This window comes from Ursus arctos, unplaced genomic scaffold (genome assembly GCF_023065955.2).
Source record: "Ursus arctos isolate Adak ecotype North America unplaced genomic scaffold, UrsArc2.0 scaffold_2, whole genome shotgun sequence".
NCBI classification, from domain to species: domain Eukaryota; kingdom Metazoa; phylum Chordata; class Mammalia; order Carnivora; family Ursidae; genus Ursus; species Ursus arctos.
The window spans coordinates 24,808,359-24,823,309 of record NW_026622874.1 but is presented as its reverse complement, the minus strand read 5'-3'; the positions used below and the strand labels follow the sequence as shown (position 1 = coordinate 24,823,309).

The following is a 14,951-nucleotide window of genomic DNA, read 5'->3' as shown; positions in this document are numbered from 1 at the left end:
ACAAATGAGGAAACCGAGAGTCGGATGTTAACTTGCCTCAGATCATACCCTGATGTAGACAGGATTCAAATCCAGTTTGGTTTGGTTTCAGAGCTTTTAATTACTATGCTCTAACAGTCCGGATTACGCCAACTTCAAGGTTAAAAAGCAAAAGCAAAACAGGAAACATTTTCCAGCTCCTTCATTATCTCCTTTGTGTTAATTGCCAGGCCTTCCCCTGCATCTACTCAAACAAATAAATGAAATCTCAATGTCAAGAAAAACAAAAAAAATAATAAAAAGACCATGCATTCCCCAAGATCCTAAAAGAAACTGCTTCTTTGACTTCTCATGACTGAAATGTCATGAAGCTGTGAAATGCACTGGCTTTGGAATCCAGAGATCCGAGTTGTACTCTGGACAGCCCTCACATGCTATCGGCCTCGAACCAGCAAGCCAGCTGACATATCTGTGCTTTGGTTTCCTTGCATATGAAAGGAGAGGCTAGGAGAGGTGATTTGTTAGGACCCCCTACCTGACATTCTGGTCTGTGAGACCCATGGCCTTTCTTTCATTGCTGTGGGTGTGGGGTGGAGGAGTAGGGGTGGAATACAGCACTCTGTGAGAGGCCATTTATTTGCCATAACTGCCTTAGAAAAGGACTACTTCTCATTGGAGGAGCCCTCCCAAAGCTGCTGATCTCTGAGGAAGTGTGACCTGGTGTGATACAGTGCCTGACTTAAGCATCCCTCACCCTCCTGCACTCCCATCCATCCTGCTTATTAGAGTCAACACTGGTTGGCATTTAGAGAATTGGGTACTGTTCTGGCCTTTATTTATTAGCAACCTAAGGCTCCTTAAATCCTTTCTGGAACAAGTCAAGGGATAAGACGTCAATAACTATAATACAGCTGAACTGTGTGACCTTCAGTAAGGTGTTTACCTTCTCTGGGCTGTGTTTGCTCCTCTGAAAAATGGGAGAAAAGCTTCCCCAGACTCCTAAGAACAATCAAAAAGCTGTTTTACCCTCCATCCCCCAGCCCATGTTCCAATGAGACTGAAATGAAGTCACAGCCAACATGCAGCTGCCTATCTGACTTCCCCCAATTTCTCTTAATTTCGAAATATTTGGGTTTGAAGAGGTTTTTCTTGATGTCTAACCGAGATTCCCCCTCCTTGAAGCAAACATCTTACAGGAAGACTGGCAAAGATCCCCTGGGAGCAGTGAAGCACTTTGGAAATATGGGCTCCAAAGAGTAATAGGGAATGTGACCATGTGGCCATTTGTGTGCTTGGCAAAGTCTGTCTGCATATGCTTCTACGTGCCAGCGTGAGCATATGTGTATTTGTGCCAATGTGTGTGTGATGAAGCGTACAAGTGTGTACAGGAGTGTGGGTAAACAGATCTTTGAGTCACACAGGCCAGCCCATCCTGGCCGGCTTTGTCTTCTTTCTGGTTGCCATGACAGCCGCAAAGGCCTCAGCATCAGTAAACAAAGCTCCCTGTCTGTACTGAATCAGGAGGAGGGGTCTGGAGCTGGAGGTTAAAACAGGAGCCAGAGTCCTCCAACAGAGTGTTTCCTGTCACAGCAGACCTGCCAGAATGTCTTCCTCACTATCTAGATAAATGTAGAGATACCCATCCAGGTGCCCTGTGACTCTGAGGTGACACAACATGGGCAGGAATTTCAGGCGGGAGCAAGGTTTGAATCTCCCAAGAGTTAGTCCCCGTGACTTAGTCACCTCATGATAAATTCCAGCAATGTGAATGACCAAGCGCCCTCACATCACCCCATGGACCAAAACCAGTCACTTTAATGTATTAATATACAGATTAGCACTTTGTGGCAGTGACTCCTTTGTAGGTCTATAAGTTCATGAACTATAAACCGGTTTTCATATTTACTTAAATATGACTTGAAAGACAACTTTGCCTTCTCCTTGTACACCTCCCACCAGTCACACATGACAATGTTTTAGGTTTTAATCTCGTTGAATAATCTCGTCTGAGATTATCTATATAATTCTTCCACTTCATCTAATCGTGAATAATTTATAATTGACTGTGTAGGAATAGTTGATTTTTATAAATTATGCCTCTGATGTAAATTGCTAGAAAACAAAAACAGTCACATATGTCAATTCACTACCTAGGCTGAAAGAAGAAAATTGTACTTAACCAAGCAGAACATGGAGATCAGCTTTCTTCTTAGTTCCCATAGCTGAAATTTAGAAACCCAAACCTTGCATAACTAAGTGGCAACTAGAATAGAGGCTCATCCATGCTTAGCTTCAACCCACTTTCCTTTTATCTATGTGAGAGCTCTGTCATGGGAGGGAACTGCAAGTTATCCTCCTGGACCAAAGGGGGGAAAAAAAAGAAAAAGAAAAAGCGGGAGAGGGCAGCTAAAAACTATGGATAACAGAGTTGGGTAAGAAGTATCTCCAATGAAGCACAATTTGGATTTTTGCCATTATACAGTTTTTTACAGGAACCCAGTTAGGACTCCCAGAGGAACCACATTTATTCCTGTTCTGGGCTATGAGCAGAGGGTTTTTTGCATCCTTCTAATGATTGACAGGAAATTGAGACAGAGAGGTTACTGCCAGTTTCTTAGTACAGGGGTTACCTGGATGCCTAGCTCTGAGAATAGACCTGGTGGTATTTTTGCTACCTCACACAGGATTTATTTTTGTTCCCCCTATTTGGGGTTCTGGAGTCGATGCAACCCCTCTTGAGTTCTGTTATATCTGGGGGTATTTCTACACTAGATGGAGCAAATGAAAATGAGTTGTTTAGCCATTCGCATACCTTAAGCCACAGGCCAATGCAAAAAGGGCGAGGGGTTATGAATACTTCCTACTGTAAACCAGATTTCCTCCTTTTAAAATTCTTTGATCCAAGGGAATTGAATAAATTAAGATATTTGGTGGGGCACTCTTTGAGGTACCTTTCAATAGGAAGTTTGGCTGTGGTCACCTGGGTGACTAAGTAACATAGCAGCTGTATGGTTTATCTTTGCCAAAACATCATCATCTGAATAATCCCAGGATCCTCTGTGAAAAGGAGAGAGTATTCTTTTCCCTATTCTTGGGGCCAGGCACATATATACTCCTGAGAATGGTGAACATATTAGATCTAAGGTTAGAATAGACTCTTATTTTTGGTACGTACTGGAATTGAATCTTGTCTGTCCCTGTTCTCTCTAGAATGTAATAATATGCATGTAAATAAATTGTGGCTATGCTATAGACACAAAATCAAGTGGTGTATTACTAGCTTGACTAATGCCATGAATTTCATACTGGGTCTAACACAGAGCAATGGATTTTTGTGCTGTTCTCTCAATTAAAAAGATAGTCCTTTTAGAAAAAGCACGAAACTCTGTTTTTAGGTCCTTATTTTCTTTGACCTTGAGCTGAAACTAAATCCCTTCTGACTTTAAATGTTGACATCTAGATAGCATGTAAGACAGCTGAGGAATTGTGGAAATGACACTTAACCTTGCTTTGGAAGATATTAGCTTGAATTCTGGCTCTGTCTTCTGCTGATGAGGTGATCTTCGGCGAGCGCCTGTCTGAATCTGCCAGGGTTTTAACAAATATAAATGAAATCATTTACATGAAAGTGATTCATAGATTAAAAATGTCACAGGGGCATCTGGGTGATTCAGTTGGTTAAGCATCTGCCTTCGGCTCAGGTCATGATCCCAGGGTCCTGGGATAAAGCCCTGCGTAGGGCTCACAGCTCAGCAGGGAGTCTGCTTCTCCCTCTCCCTCTGCCTTTCCTGCTTGTGCTCTGTCTCTCTTCTCTTTCTCAAATGAATAAATTAAAAAAATTTTTTTTTAAAAATGTCACAAATGTGTTATGTGAATATTAGCTGTTCTTCATATGCTATTTCCATTATCTGTGGAATCTACTGTAAAACCAGGCCTTGGATCCAACTTCATAGGGCCTTGTTGGAATGTGATACAATGTAGGCTCTGCTTGGCATCATGGAGCCTGTAGACTAGTCAGGGAGATAAGCCACGGGCACAGTTATGACAAGGGAGGGGTGCCAGACTTTGTGCCTTAGGCCCCCAATGGAAAAACAAAACATCAAATTCCCCTTGATAGACATCATACAGAACCTTTCCCCTATCCTGCCCTTCTTCCTTCACTGACACAGGGGCTGCTCAGGAAGTATCCCCACTGGTTCATATTCTTTGCTTTGTTCTTTTAGCCAAGAGTCTTCTTTAAAAGACCAGGCCAGTTTTGTTAGGCTCTGAGCCCTTGAGCCCTGCTAAGAGGCCAGGTGGAAGGGTGAGAGTACACAGGGGCCTGTAGTGGCAGTAGAGGAGAGCAGGAGAGCCAGCTGATGAAACCCAGAGCCAGAAAACTTCCAAATATGCATGGAGGCTACACTGGGGTTATTGGCCTCTCTCTCCCACTGGAAATCAAGCTATGTGGTCATTCTGGGGACCAGGTAGAAGTGACACACTGCAAACTTCATAGACTAATTCTACAGAGATTTTAGTGGAGCCAAACCAAGAGAAACAGTGCTGACAGTGTCCAGGAGTTACCTGGCAACTGTTGTTCTCCAGCTAGTTCACCTATCTCCCTTTGGGTCAGTGTAGAGCTGGAGTGTTCCTTCATTTCAGACTTTGGGAACCAGGGGAGAGCTATCAGTATGCTCTCCAAGTCAGCCCGGATATTTTTAATTAAAAAAAAAATCTGTTGTACATATTACCATGCGCCAGACCCAGTCTAGCCTGGGAGGATACAGAGTTGAGTAAGACATGGAGTATTTTCACAAAAGGCTCACATAGTCACATGTACAGCTCACCACAGTAAAGCCTGGCTGGGAGATGAGCTGTAAAGACACAGAGGAAAGAAAGGATGGAGACCAGAGACTGGGGAAGGAGGAAGGAGAGGAGGGGAAAGCAGAACAGAAGAGGTGACATTTCAAGCTGGCCTTGGAGAAGCATTCTGACAGACTCAGGCAGTTAAGAAGGGATTCCAGGCAGAGAAACAGTGAACCAAACCTTGAGAGCTGTGCTGCATTCTCCAGAACAGGGAGAAGGGTGCTGCTGCTGCTGGAGTCAGCCACGATGGCGGCAGGCAGGTGGGTGGGTGCGAATGATGGGAGGCAAGGCTTGGAGGAAAGGTTAGCATCCGGCTGTGAAAGACTGTGAAGGTCGTGTTAGGTGTTTGTATTTCATTTAGCGGAAGATGGAGGAGGCTGTGGAAGAGCAAAGGAAGAATAGAAAGAAAATGGAATATAGAAGATCTGAAGGTCATGGTTCCTTTTAGTGGCTCTGTGTCCTTGGACACTTGCTTTCTCAAAGGGCCACTTAACTCCCCTTAGATTCGGTGTTCTGAGCTAGAAAATGGTGATATTAGTAATGAAGCGCACCCTAGATGCTAAATGATTATTGTGTTTTTCTGCTCATAGCCTGCCTAAGTTCTCCTCTTTTCAAGGTCTTCCTTAAAATATTGCCTCCTTTTAAACCTTTCTGGATCCCCAGAGTGTAGTTGAAAAAAGTCAAGACACATATATATATCAAACAATAAAGAAAGCAGCATATAAATATGCCATTGGGCTAGGCAGACATGTGGGGCATGAAGAGCCTGGGCTCTTAGAGCAGACAGGCCTGGGGTCCAAGTCTCCCTCTTTCTTACCTAAATTTGAACAAGTTGTTTAACTTTTAAATTGAGGATGAAAATACCTGTTCTACCTTCTTCTCAGAGTGATTGTAAAAGATATGAGCAAAATGTGTGAAGGTGCTTGGAAACTAGAAAGTGCTCTACAAATGTTACTCACTGTGGTTATTATTTTAGGTTTGGAAGGGATCAGATGTAGTGTGTGTTTTAGAAAATGTGTGTGAGATGGATAAAATGAAGGGCAGAGAGACAGGTGGTTGAGAGACCATGAGAATGCATCTGTGGTAGTCCAGGCAGAAGAGGATGAGGCCCTGGACAGGCAGTGAGGACAAAGAGGGAAGGTAGATCCAAGTGCTGTTTGGGGGATAGAACCAACAGAACATGGCACTAACTGGACAGGGGGATAGAAAGAAGACAAAGAGCCAAAGGTAAAAACTTTGATAGATGGCAATGCATGAACCAAGCCAGCCCCTTGTTTCTTTCTCACTGTTGCAATCCAGAGAAGAAGGAAAGGAAAGAAGGTGCCCCAGGGCTTACATTCTCACTGGCCCTTCATTTTGACTGTTTTCCTCTCTATTCCCCCACAACACTGTTGGTAGAACCTGCTGAACCTGAAGATGAGCCCAGAATTTCTCCTTTAATGTGTCTTATTCTCATGCCCTCAGCCTATGACCATGATAAGGTGTCTGTGCCAAGGAATCCATATATCTTGGCAGGAGAGGCTGAATGTGGTACCTCCTCTTCCCCTGCCCTGGGGCTGTGGCATGTCCCTCAACCCCTGGCTTGTTTCTTTCTCCCTGGATATGACGGCTGTTTTATTTTGAGAGGAAAATTATGCTCAGAGACTGAGTTTGTCTTTGCCAGCAGTTTATTTAACATAGGTTTACTACAGGAATTTTACAAGCCAATAGTATACAGAATAATTTCTCTTGATAAGCCAATAAAGAAATAACATACTCCAAATCAGTGACAGATTAATCACACTATTGTTCCAGGTAAGGGGAGATGAAAGGAATAAAATACAAATTTAATTGAGATGTACCTTTATACAAGTTGGTACTGGGAAGAGACCGCTTAGCCAACCAAGAGCTGATGTCCAACTTCCAGTGCAAAAGTAAAAGTCCTGTGTTGCTAGAACATGTTGCTAGGGAACAGGGGAGCTGGTGTTGATGAGCAAGATGTTCTTTATGGGGCTGCTGTATGACTTTCACCACTGCCTGTAAGTGTCACCTTTACAGATGTCCAGGATTACCATTTTTATTCAACATATTAATGGAAGTTCTAGCCCTGGCAATCAAACAAGAAAAAGAAATAAAAGTAATCCAAATTGGTGAGGAAGAAGTAAAAATTCACTATTAGCAGATGACATGATGCTATATATAGAAAACCCTGAAGATTCCATCATAGAAACTACTAGAACTGACAAATTAATTCAGTAAAGTCACAGGATACAAAATCAATATACAGAAATCCAGTGCATTTCTGTACATGAATAATGAAGAAATTAAGAAAACAATTTACAATTGCACCAAAAATAATAATATACCTAGGAGTAAACTTAACCAACTTAACCTAGTCTCTGAAAACTATAAAATATTGTTTAAAGAAATTGAAGACAACAGAAAGAAATGAAAAGACATTCCATGCTCGTGGATTGGGAGAATAAATAATGTTAAAATGTCTATAAAGAAATCTACAGATTTAATGAAATCCCTATAAAATACCAACAGGTTTTTCACAGAACCAGAACAATTCTAAAATTTGTATGGAAATGCAAAAGACCCCCAAATAGCCAAAGCAGTCTCGAAAAAGAACAAAACTGGAGGTATCACAATCCCAGATTTCAAGATATACTACAAAGCTGTAGTAATCAAAATAGTGTACTGCTAGTACAGAAGATTAATGGAATATAATAGCCCAGAAATAAACCCACGATTATACAGTCTTCAACAAAGGAGGCAAGAATATGCAATGGGAAAAACAGTCTCTTCAACAAATGGCATTGGGAAAACTGGACAGCTACATGCAAAGGAATGAAACCGGACCACTTTCTTACACCACACACAAAAATAAACTCAAAATGGATTAGAGGCCTAAATGTGAGACGTAAACCATAAAAATCCTAAAAAGAGCACAGGCAATAATTTCTCTGACATTGGCCATAACAACATCTTTCTAGATATGTTTTCTGAGGAGAGGGAAATAACAGCAAAAATATTGGGATCACATTAAAATAAAAATCATCTGTGTAGCAAAAGAAACAATAAAACTAAAAGCCTACAGAATGGGAGAAGATATTTGTGAACAACGTATCTGATAAAGGGTTAGTATCCAAAATATATAAAGAACTTCTACAACCCTACACCCAAAAAACAAATTACCCAATTTAAAAATGTGCAGAAGACATGAACAGACATTTCTGCAAAGAAGACATCCAGATGGCCAACAGACATATGACAGCATACTCAACGTCACTCATCATCAAGGAAACCACAATGAGATACCACCTCACACCTGTCAGAATGGCTGAAATAAAAAACACAAGAAACAAGTGTTGGGGAGGATGTGGAGAAAAAGGAGCCCTCATGCACTATTGGTAGGAATGCAAATTGGTACAGCCACTGTGGAAAACAGTATGGAGGTTCCTCAAAAAATTAAAAATAGAACTACCAGTAATTCCACTACTGGGTATTTACCCAAAGTATACAAAAACACTAATTCGAAAAGATATATTCACCCTTATGTTTATTGCAGCATTATTTGCAATAGTCTAATTATGGAAGCAGTACAAATGTCCATTTATAAATGAGTAGATAAATAAGATGTGGTATATATACACACAATCAAGTATTATTCAGTCATAAAAAGAATGAAATCTTGCCATTTGCAACAACGTGAATGGATCCAGAGAGTATAATGCTAAATGAAATAGAGAAAGACAAATACTCATATGGGAATTTAAGAAACAAAACAAATGAACAAAAAAAAAGAGACAAAAAGCCACAAAATAGACTCTTAACTATAGAGAACAAACAGATGGTTACCAGAGGGGAAGGGGGTAGGGGGATGGGTAAAATAGGTGAAGGGGATTAAGAGCACACTTATCTTGATGAGCACTGAAAAAGGCATGGAATTGTTGAATCACTATATTGTACAACTGAAACTCATATAACACTGTATGTTAACTAACTCTAATTAGAAAAATAAATTAGAAAAAGAAAATGTGTCTGCTTTGTGAAGGTTGGAGCTGATTGCCCCAAGGTCTTCAAGGAGCTGTCTTAGATCAGCAAAGTGTAGCCTTTCTCTGACCAGATGCTCTTCGATTGTCCTCACAGACTCTGTGTTCACAGTTTAATGTTCTCTTGCCATACTTGTTTCTTCATATGCCTCTATTGTTAAGTCCTCAGTGGGGACCCTCAGCAGCTGAGCAATTGAGTTCTGATGGGCAAGAACAGATGAGATGGTGACATCCTGACACAACTTGCTCCATTCTTCTATGAAAACAACTTTACTTCTGGGGGCGCCTGGGTGGCTCAGTCAGTTAAGCATCTGCCTTTGGCTCAAGTCATGATCCCATGGTCTTGGGATCGAGCCCTGTGTCCACCTGCCTGCTCAGCAGAGAAGTATGCTTCTCCCTCTCCCTCTGACCCCTGCCCCCACTTGTGCACTCTCTCTCTCTCTCTCACTCTTTCTCTCTCAAATGAATAAAATATTCAACCATAACTTCTAAATATATCTTTTTTTCTCTCTTTGGCATACACAAGTGGATTAAAACAACTTTACTTAAGTCATAAGCAAGTGGATTTGAAGTCCTATCAAACAAATACACAACAAAGGAGTAGCTGACAGGACCCACAGTGGGTGCGCCCTTGTCTTCAGCTGTACCTCCTGGGTTATGAGGACACCTCGAATAAGTGCAGCAGCTCCCAGGTCAGTAGGCACATGCCTGGGCCCTGGCTGGGGAGCATTGCACTGGTGAGTGGCACTGTAGCCTGGACGGGTGTTTGATCATAGGAAGGGTATTAGCAGAGGTGGTTGTCAGAGGGGCCTCTTAGCAACTGTGCATTTCTTTACCCCCATGTGCTCAACCATTGAATTTGTTCATCTTCCTCTCTGCCAGGGAGCCCTTGTGTCTTTTCCCTTCTACCTTCCCATGGGGCTTTAGGCTTTTGACCATCTTGTGCCAGACTCTGGTCCCCTGCACCTGTTAGTGGACTGTGTATTCTCCCTGATCCTGAACTTGGCTTGCCCTCTGTCCCATTATCTCCCTTCCTACCCTTCCTGCCTTCCCACTTTCTTTCTGTTGGAGCCAGGGTCCCTTTCCATGCCCTTCCCTTTCCTATTTAACCTCCACCAGCCATCTTCACACAGCGTGCTGCCCTTCGAGGCCTTGGTGTCTTGGTCTTCAGTGGCAGCTCTTAGTGCCATGGGATGCGGGACACCAGAGGGAGCGCAGCACTATGGTTCGACTTCACATCCCAGCAAGTTACTTCCCTTCTCTGATCCTTAGTGTTTCGCCATGTATTAAAGAGGAATTTTAATAGTGCTTATGACTTCATAGGGTGACTGTAATGGATTAATTGAGTCCGTGGGTCTGAAAAAAGTCATACAGGGCTGGCACATAATTGGTCAATATACATTAATCACTGTTGTTATTAAAAGTATAGAGGAAAGGTGTGCCCCCCCCCCGGGGGGGTTAAGGGCTTGTGTTGTAGCTGGGGAAACAGAACATAGCATTTTGAACCCTAGTTTGTCTCATGACTAAGAAAGTACCTTTCCAAATAGAGCACGCAGAGGGTGTTAGGGCTGACTGAGGACGAAACCGATCTGGAAAATCTTCCTGCAGGAGGCCGAAGGAGGTAGGTTTCTGTGCAGCATTTTAAGATCATACTTGCAGTCTGGAACAAAGGAGTGGGGACATGAGGTATAGAGAGGCACCTGCTCAGACCTTCTCTCGCTTCCACGTGCTTCACCCTTCCTCTTCGTCCTGGCACCACCCAAATTCACTACTCCTGCCTCTCATCCTTCTCGTCCACAGGGAATTTGCCAAAGAGAGAGAGAGAGTGGAGAACCGGAGAGCATTCATGAAACTGCGGCGGCAGCAGCAGATTGAGCGCGAGCTGAACGGGTACCGCGCCTGGATAGACAAAGCAGGTGAGGCGTGGCGGGCTGCGCAGACGTCTGTGCAGACATCCCCCGTCCCTGCCCCTGCCCGCACTGCTTCCACTCACAGAGGCAGCCCTGGCCAGAGCAGAGAGAAGCTCTGGATGCCTCACCAGCTCTGTGGGTTCCCTGCTGGTCCTTCCTTCTTCCTCTGCGGTCCAACTGTCCCTGTTCTTCTACCAAACACCTTCGTGAGGCCCGCATTAGAGCAAGGTGAAGTGAGTGAAAGGTAACGTAGCCCAGTCCTGGAGCTGAGGTTGGGTGGGTGACATTTCACATTACTGCTAATAGTAACAATAATAATAATAATAACAACAACAACAATAACAACACCAGCAGCAACAACAGTCCATTCATTCCACAAATACTTACTGAGTGCTTACTTTGTGCCAGTACCTGTCCTAGACACTTGGGTTACAGCAGTGAGCCTTTCTTGCAGAGCTCATTCCCCTCTAGTTGGGGAAGGCAGACATAAATAAAATGATAAATAGGTAACTTGTAAGAAGGTGATAAGTACGCTGGAAAACAGATCAAGGTAGGGTTATGGGGTGTAGGGTAGGTTGTGATTTTAAGTAGGGAGGTCAGGGAGACCCATTTGGGGAAAGACTTGAAGGAGCTGAGGCGTAAGTCATGGGAATGTCCGAGGCGGATATCTCAGTGCCAGGGCTCTAGTGCAGAAGTGGGCCAGGAATATTCCAAGAGCAGAAGGAGGAATGAGTAAGGGGAGAGGAGCAGGAAGATAAGGTGGGGACAGTAATGGTAGGAGGGGGCAGTCTTCATGGGCCATTGTAAAGGTTTGGGGCTTCCCTGTAAGTGAGGGAAGAATGATTGGACGGTTTGGGGCAGAGGTGGGACATGGTCTGATTGAAGACTTGGAGGGAGCACTTGGTTGCTGCCTTGAGAGTAGACAGTGGGAGGGCAAGGTCAGAAGCAGGGGGGCCAACAGTGAGGCAGGCCGCTGCCATAAGCGGCTAATAGCTGATGGTGACAACTGCTTGCTTGTTCCTATTCCCTGAGCTGTCCCCAGTTCCTCACGACGAGGCTCAGCATCAGGAACAATTCTTGCCCAGCCTTGAGGATAGATCCAAACCTATCACGATTTTATTAACCCACAGAGCCACCAGATTCAAGTTTGACTGTGGCTCAGCTGCTTATGAGGGATATCGATCACCCCATATCTGTCAGTAAAATGGATGCATTGCTTTCCTTATTATTTTAAAGATTGCCTTGCATTGCCGTTATATATCTTTATTTTCATCCTGAGCAAAGAGTAATTTATTTTAATAAAAAATACACATGACAGCATTTTTTCCTCTATTCCTGGTAGAAAGCATAGCCCAAATGTGAGGTCTCTCAGGAAAAATTTGGAATATGATTTGATGCTTAGCTGCCTGAGCTTTATTCTTCTTATAGCAGCTTTGGAATGACACCATGACCCTCCTGTTCTAACCACTAACACACAAAAGCTCTCTCTCGGCTCTGGAGTCAACATTTGATCACCTATCAGGGGTGAGAGTGTGTGTGTGATGAAAGGTGCCTGGGTGGCTCAGCCTGTTAAGCATCTGCCTTTGGCTCAGGTCATGATCCCAGGGTCCTGGGATCGAGCCCCATGTCGGGCTCCCTGCTCAACGGGGAGCCTGCTTATCCCTTTCCTGTTCCCCCTGCTTGTGCTTTCTTTCTCTGTCAAATAAATAAATAAAATCTTAAAAAAAAAAAAAAGGTGCCATTTCAAAGCCAGATAAAAATCACCTCCCATTTAGGACTATCTGCATCTCTTTGCTGCCTCTGGAGGCCTGCCCTGTGCCCACTGACGGCACTTCCCAGTTTGCCCTTTCTTCTCCAAGGCTGTGTAGGAGTGAATGTGAACCTCTCCTCCTCCCTTCCAGAATGGTAACTCAGCCTTACCAAGCAGATTGGCCTCCAGGTCTGGCAGGCAGCTTGAAGTTCCCCACTGTCCTTGGCTTCCTGGGTGGAAGAGCCATCTGACAGACCGCCCCAGTGAGCAGGCTGGCAGTGGAACTGGAAAAGAACCTTCCCCGCCCTGTCCGTGACCCTGCTCGTGGTCAGGCAGCACAGGACGCTGTTCTTTGTGGCTCCGCTTTTCCAATACATGCAGAATTCCAAAGCTCCACTTTCTTCCAGTTGGCAAAGCCAGCTCTCTCCTTCTAAGAAAAAAGACGCACTGCGACGTCAAATTGTGCTTCCTGGCCCTTCCCTTTGCAAATGGGGTGTGAGTGAATCAGAGACATATGGGTTACATTTCCCTGGAAAGACACTCTCAAGTTCGAAAGAGAACTTGGCAAAAGGCAGTGGGGGAGGGGGGCAGCTTCGGCACATCAGAGCCCTCGAAGCACTTCTCAGAGATACTCACCAGCACCACACACCCTCCACCTGCCTTGGGGGTCCTCAGATCTGCCCACGTCAACATGCAGGCATTGTAGGCAGCAGGTATGACTCCCTGGCTGAGGTCATTCACGTTGCCATGAGGGGTATTTTTAAAGGGTGCCCTCCGAACAATGTGGGCTGTCAATGACTTTAAAACCCTCTATGTCTGCATAAAGGAGCATCCCACCAATAACACTTAACCTGTTAACTTAGAGTTTTGCCAGAGGCTGTACTTAAAAAAGAAAGCTAAACATTTATGACTTGGTATAATTGTGAGCCTCAAAATGTTCCCCTCCCTGGGAAATACATGCCATACTCTGTTTTATAGGCAGGTGGAATTATGGTAATGCCTTTACCCTCTTCTGCTTGTCCTTTTACTTGTTACAATTGCTTAAATTAAACCATTGTTTAATAGGGACTGCTGCAAGCTTTTTCCCAGCAGCTGGGATCTTAAGGAATGATTGCTCAAGGCCTCGGACATCCTCTCCTGTGGCTGACGTGGGGGCGGGGATCAAAACTCATCCACATCACTCCCAAAGGGGACTCGGAATGCTGCCAGACAGGGGACAGAGGGCTAGTTTGTAAGTTTGGGGGGATGCTAGTGAGGTTTATCCTAAATATGGCTTACTAGAAAAGAGTATCCCACTAGTGATGACACCTCCCTGGAATTCAGGACTGTTGCTGGCGAGGTCCGGAGGAGAACCCAAGGGACTGTTTGGTTCTTTTCCAAATACCAACAACCAGACACATCATTCCAACACTGGCCAGTCCTTCAGTTCTCCAACTGGGTGTCCAACAATTCAATTCATTTCTGACACTAACCACCACCAGAAATTAGTGTAGATCCCATAGGTTAGGGACTCAATCCCACGAGCCTGCCCTCACTTCACACAGCAGCTGCAAGTGGAGTCCCCAGGTGACCTGCTTTTTTGCCTGCCGGACTGCAAATTGAGAGGGCTCCAGGTTTGATAATTCCTTGAATGACTTCCAGAACTCAGGAAAATTGTTCTTGCTATCACCAGTTTATTACAAAGGATTCAACTCAGGAACAACCAAATGGAAGAGATACCTGGGAGTGGGGCGGCGGGGGGGGGGGGGGGGGGGGGCAAAGAGCCTCCATGCTCCCTTCAGGCATATCACCCTCCCAGCCTCTTGAAGCTCCCTGAGCCCCATTATGTAGGGCTTTTTTTTTTTTTTTTTAAAGGTTCCATTACATAGACCTGCTCAATTAAATCATTGGCCATTGGAGATTAAACATTCTCAAGGCTCTCACCCATTCCGGGATTTAGGAGGGGGAATGGGGCTGAAATTTTATAGCCAAATATGTGGTTGGTTTTTCTGGTGACCAGTCTAGATCCCCAGGTAATGTAGGCCTCCCCCACAATGAGTCATCTTGTTAGCATACAGAAGACAGTAAATTCCAAGGGTTTTGGAACTCTGTGCCAGGAAAGTGGACAAAAACCAAGTATTTGTTTTGTTCTATCAGAGGGACAAATTCATGATGGGCCTAAGCCTCTTTTGCTCAAGCAGGGCAGACTGTGGTATGGGCATAAGAGGAAGCAAGCCCACAAGTCCTGCTCCTCTGGACCATTAACATCTTCCTCTGCTCCTCCTCCAAGAAGTAGACAGGCTGGAGCTCAAAACGTGGTCTTATCTCCTGAACGAGGTGGTCGATGTTGTGCCTTGGTATGCCTTGTATTGCTGCAGACAGGAAAAACCAAGGAAGCTCCTATTTCTAGAAAAAGTTTTTGGAACCTGGAGAGAAAACAGAAATGGAAAT

At 44.3% G+C, this 14,951-nt stretch overlaps 1 protein-coding gene across 1 annotated transcript in view; it reads left to right on the top strand.

Moving 5' to 3' along the window:
- The window catches only part of CACNA1E (calcium voltage-gated channel subunit alpha1 E), a 310,736-nt gene that overhangs the window by 210,679 nt on the left and 85,106 nt on the right, over positions 1-14,951 (top strand). Inside the window, exon 8 of the mRNA XM_057315519.1 lies at positions 10,662-10,777. Within this exon, the coding sequence (XP_057171502.1) occupies positions 10,662-10,777 (116 nt within the window). The remainder of the gene's footprint in view (positions 1-10,661; positions 10,778-14,951) is intronic.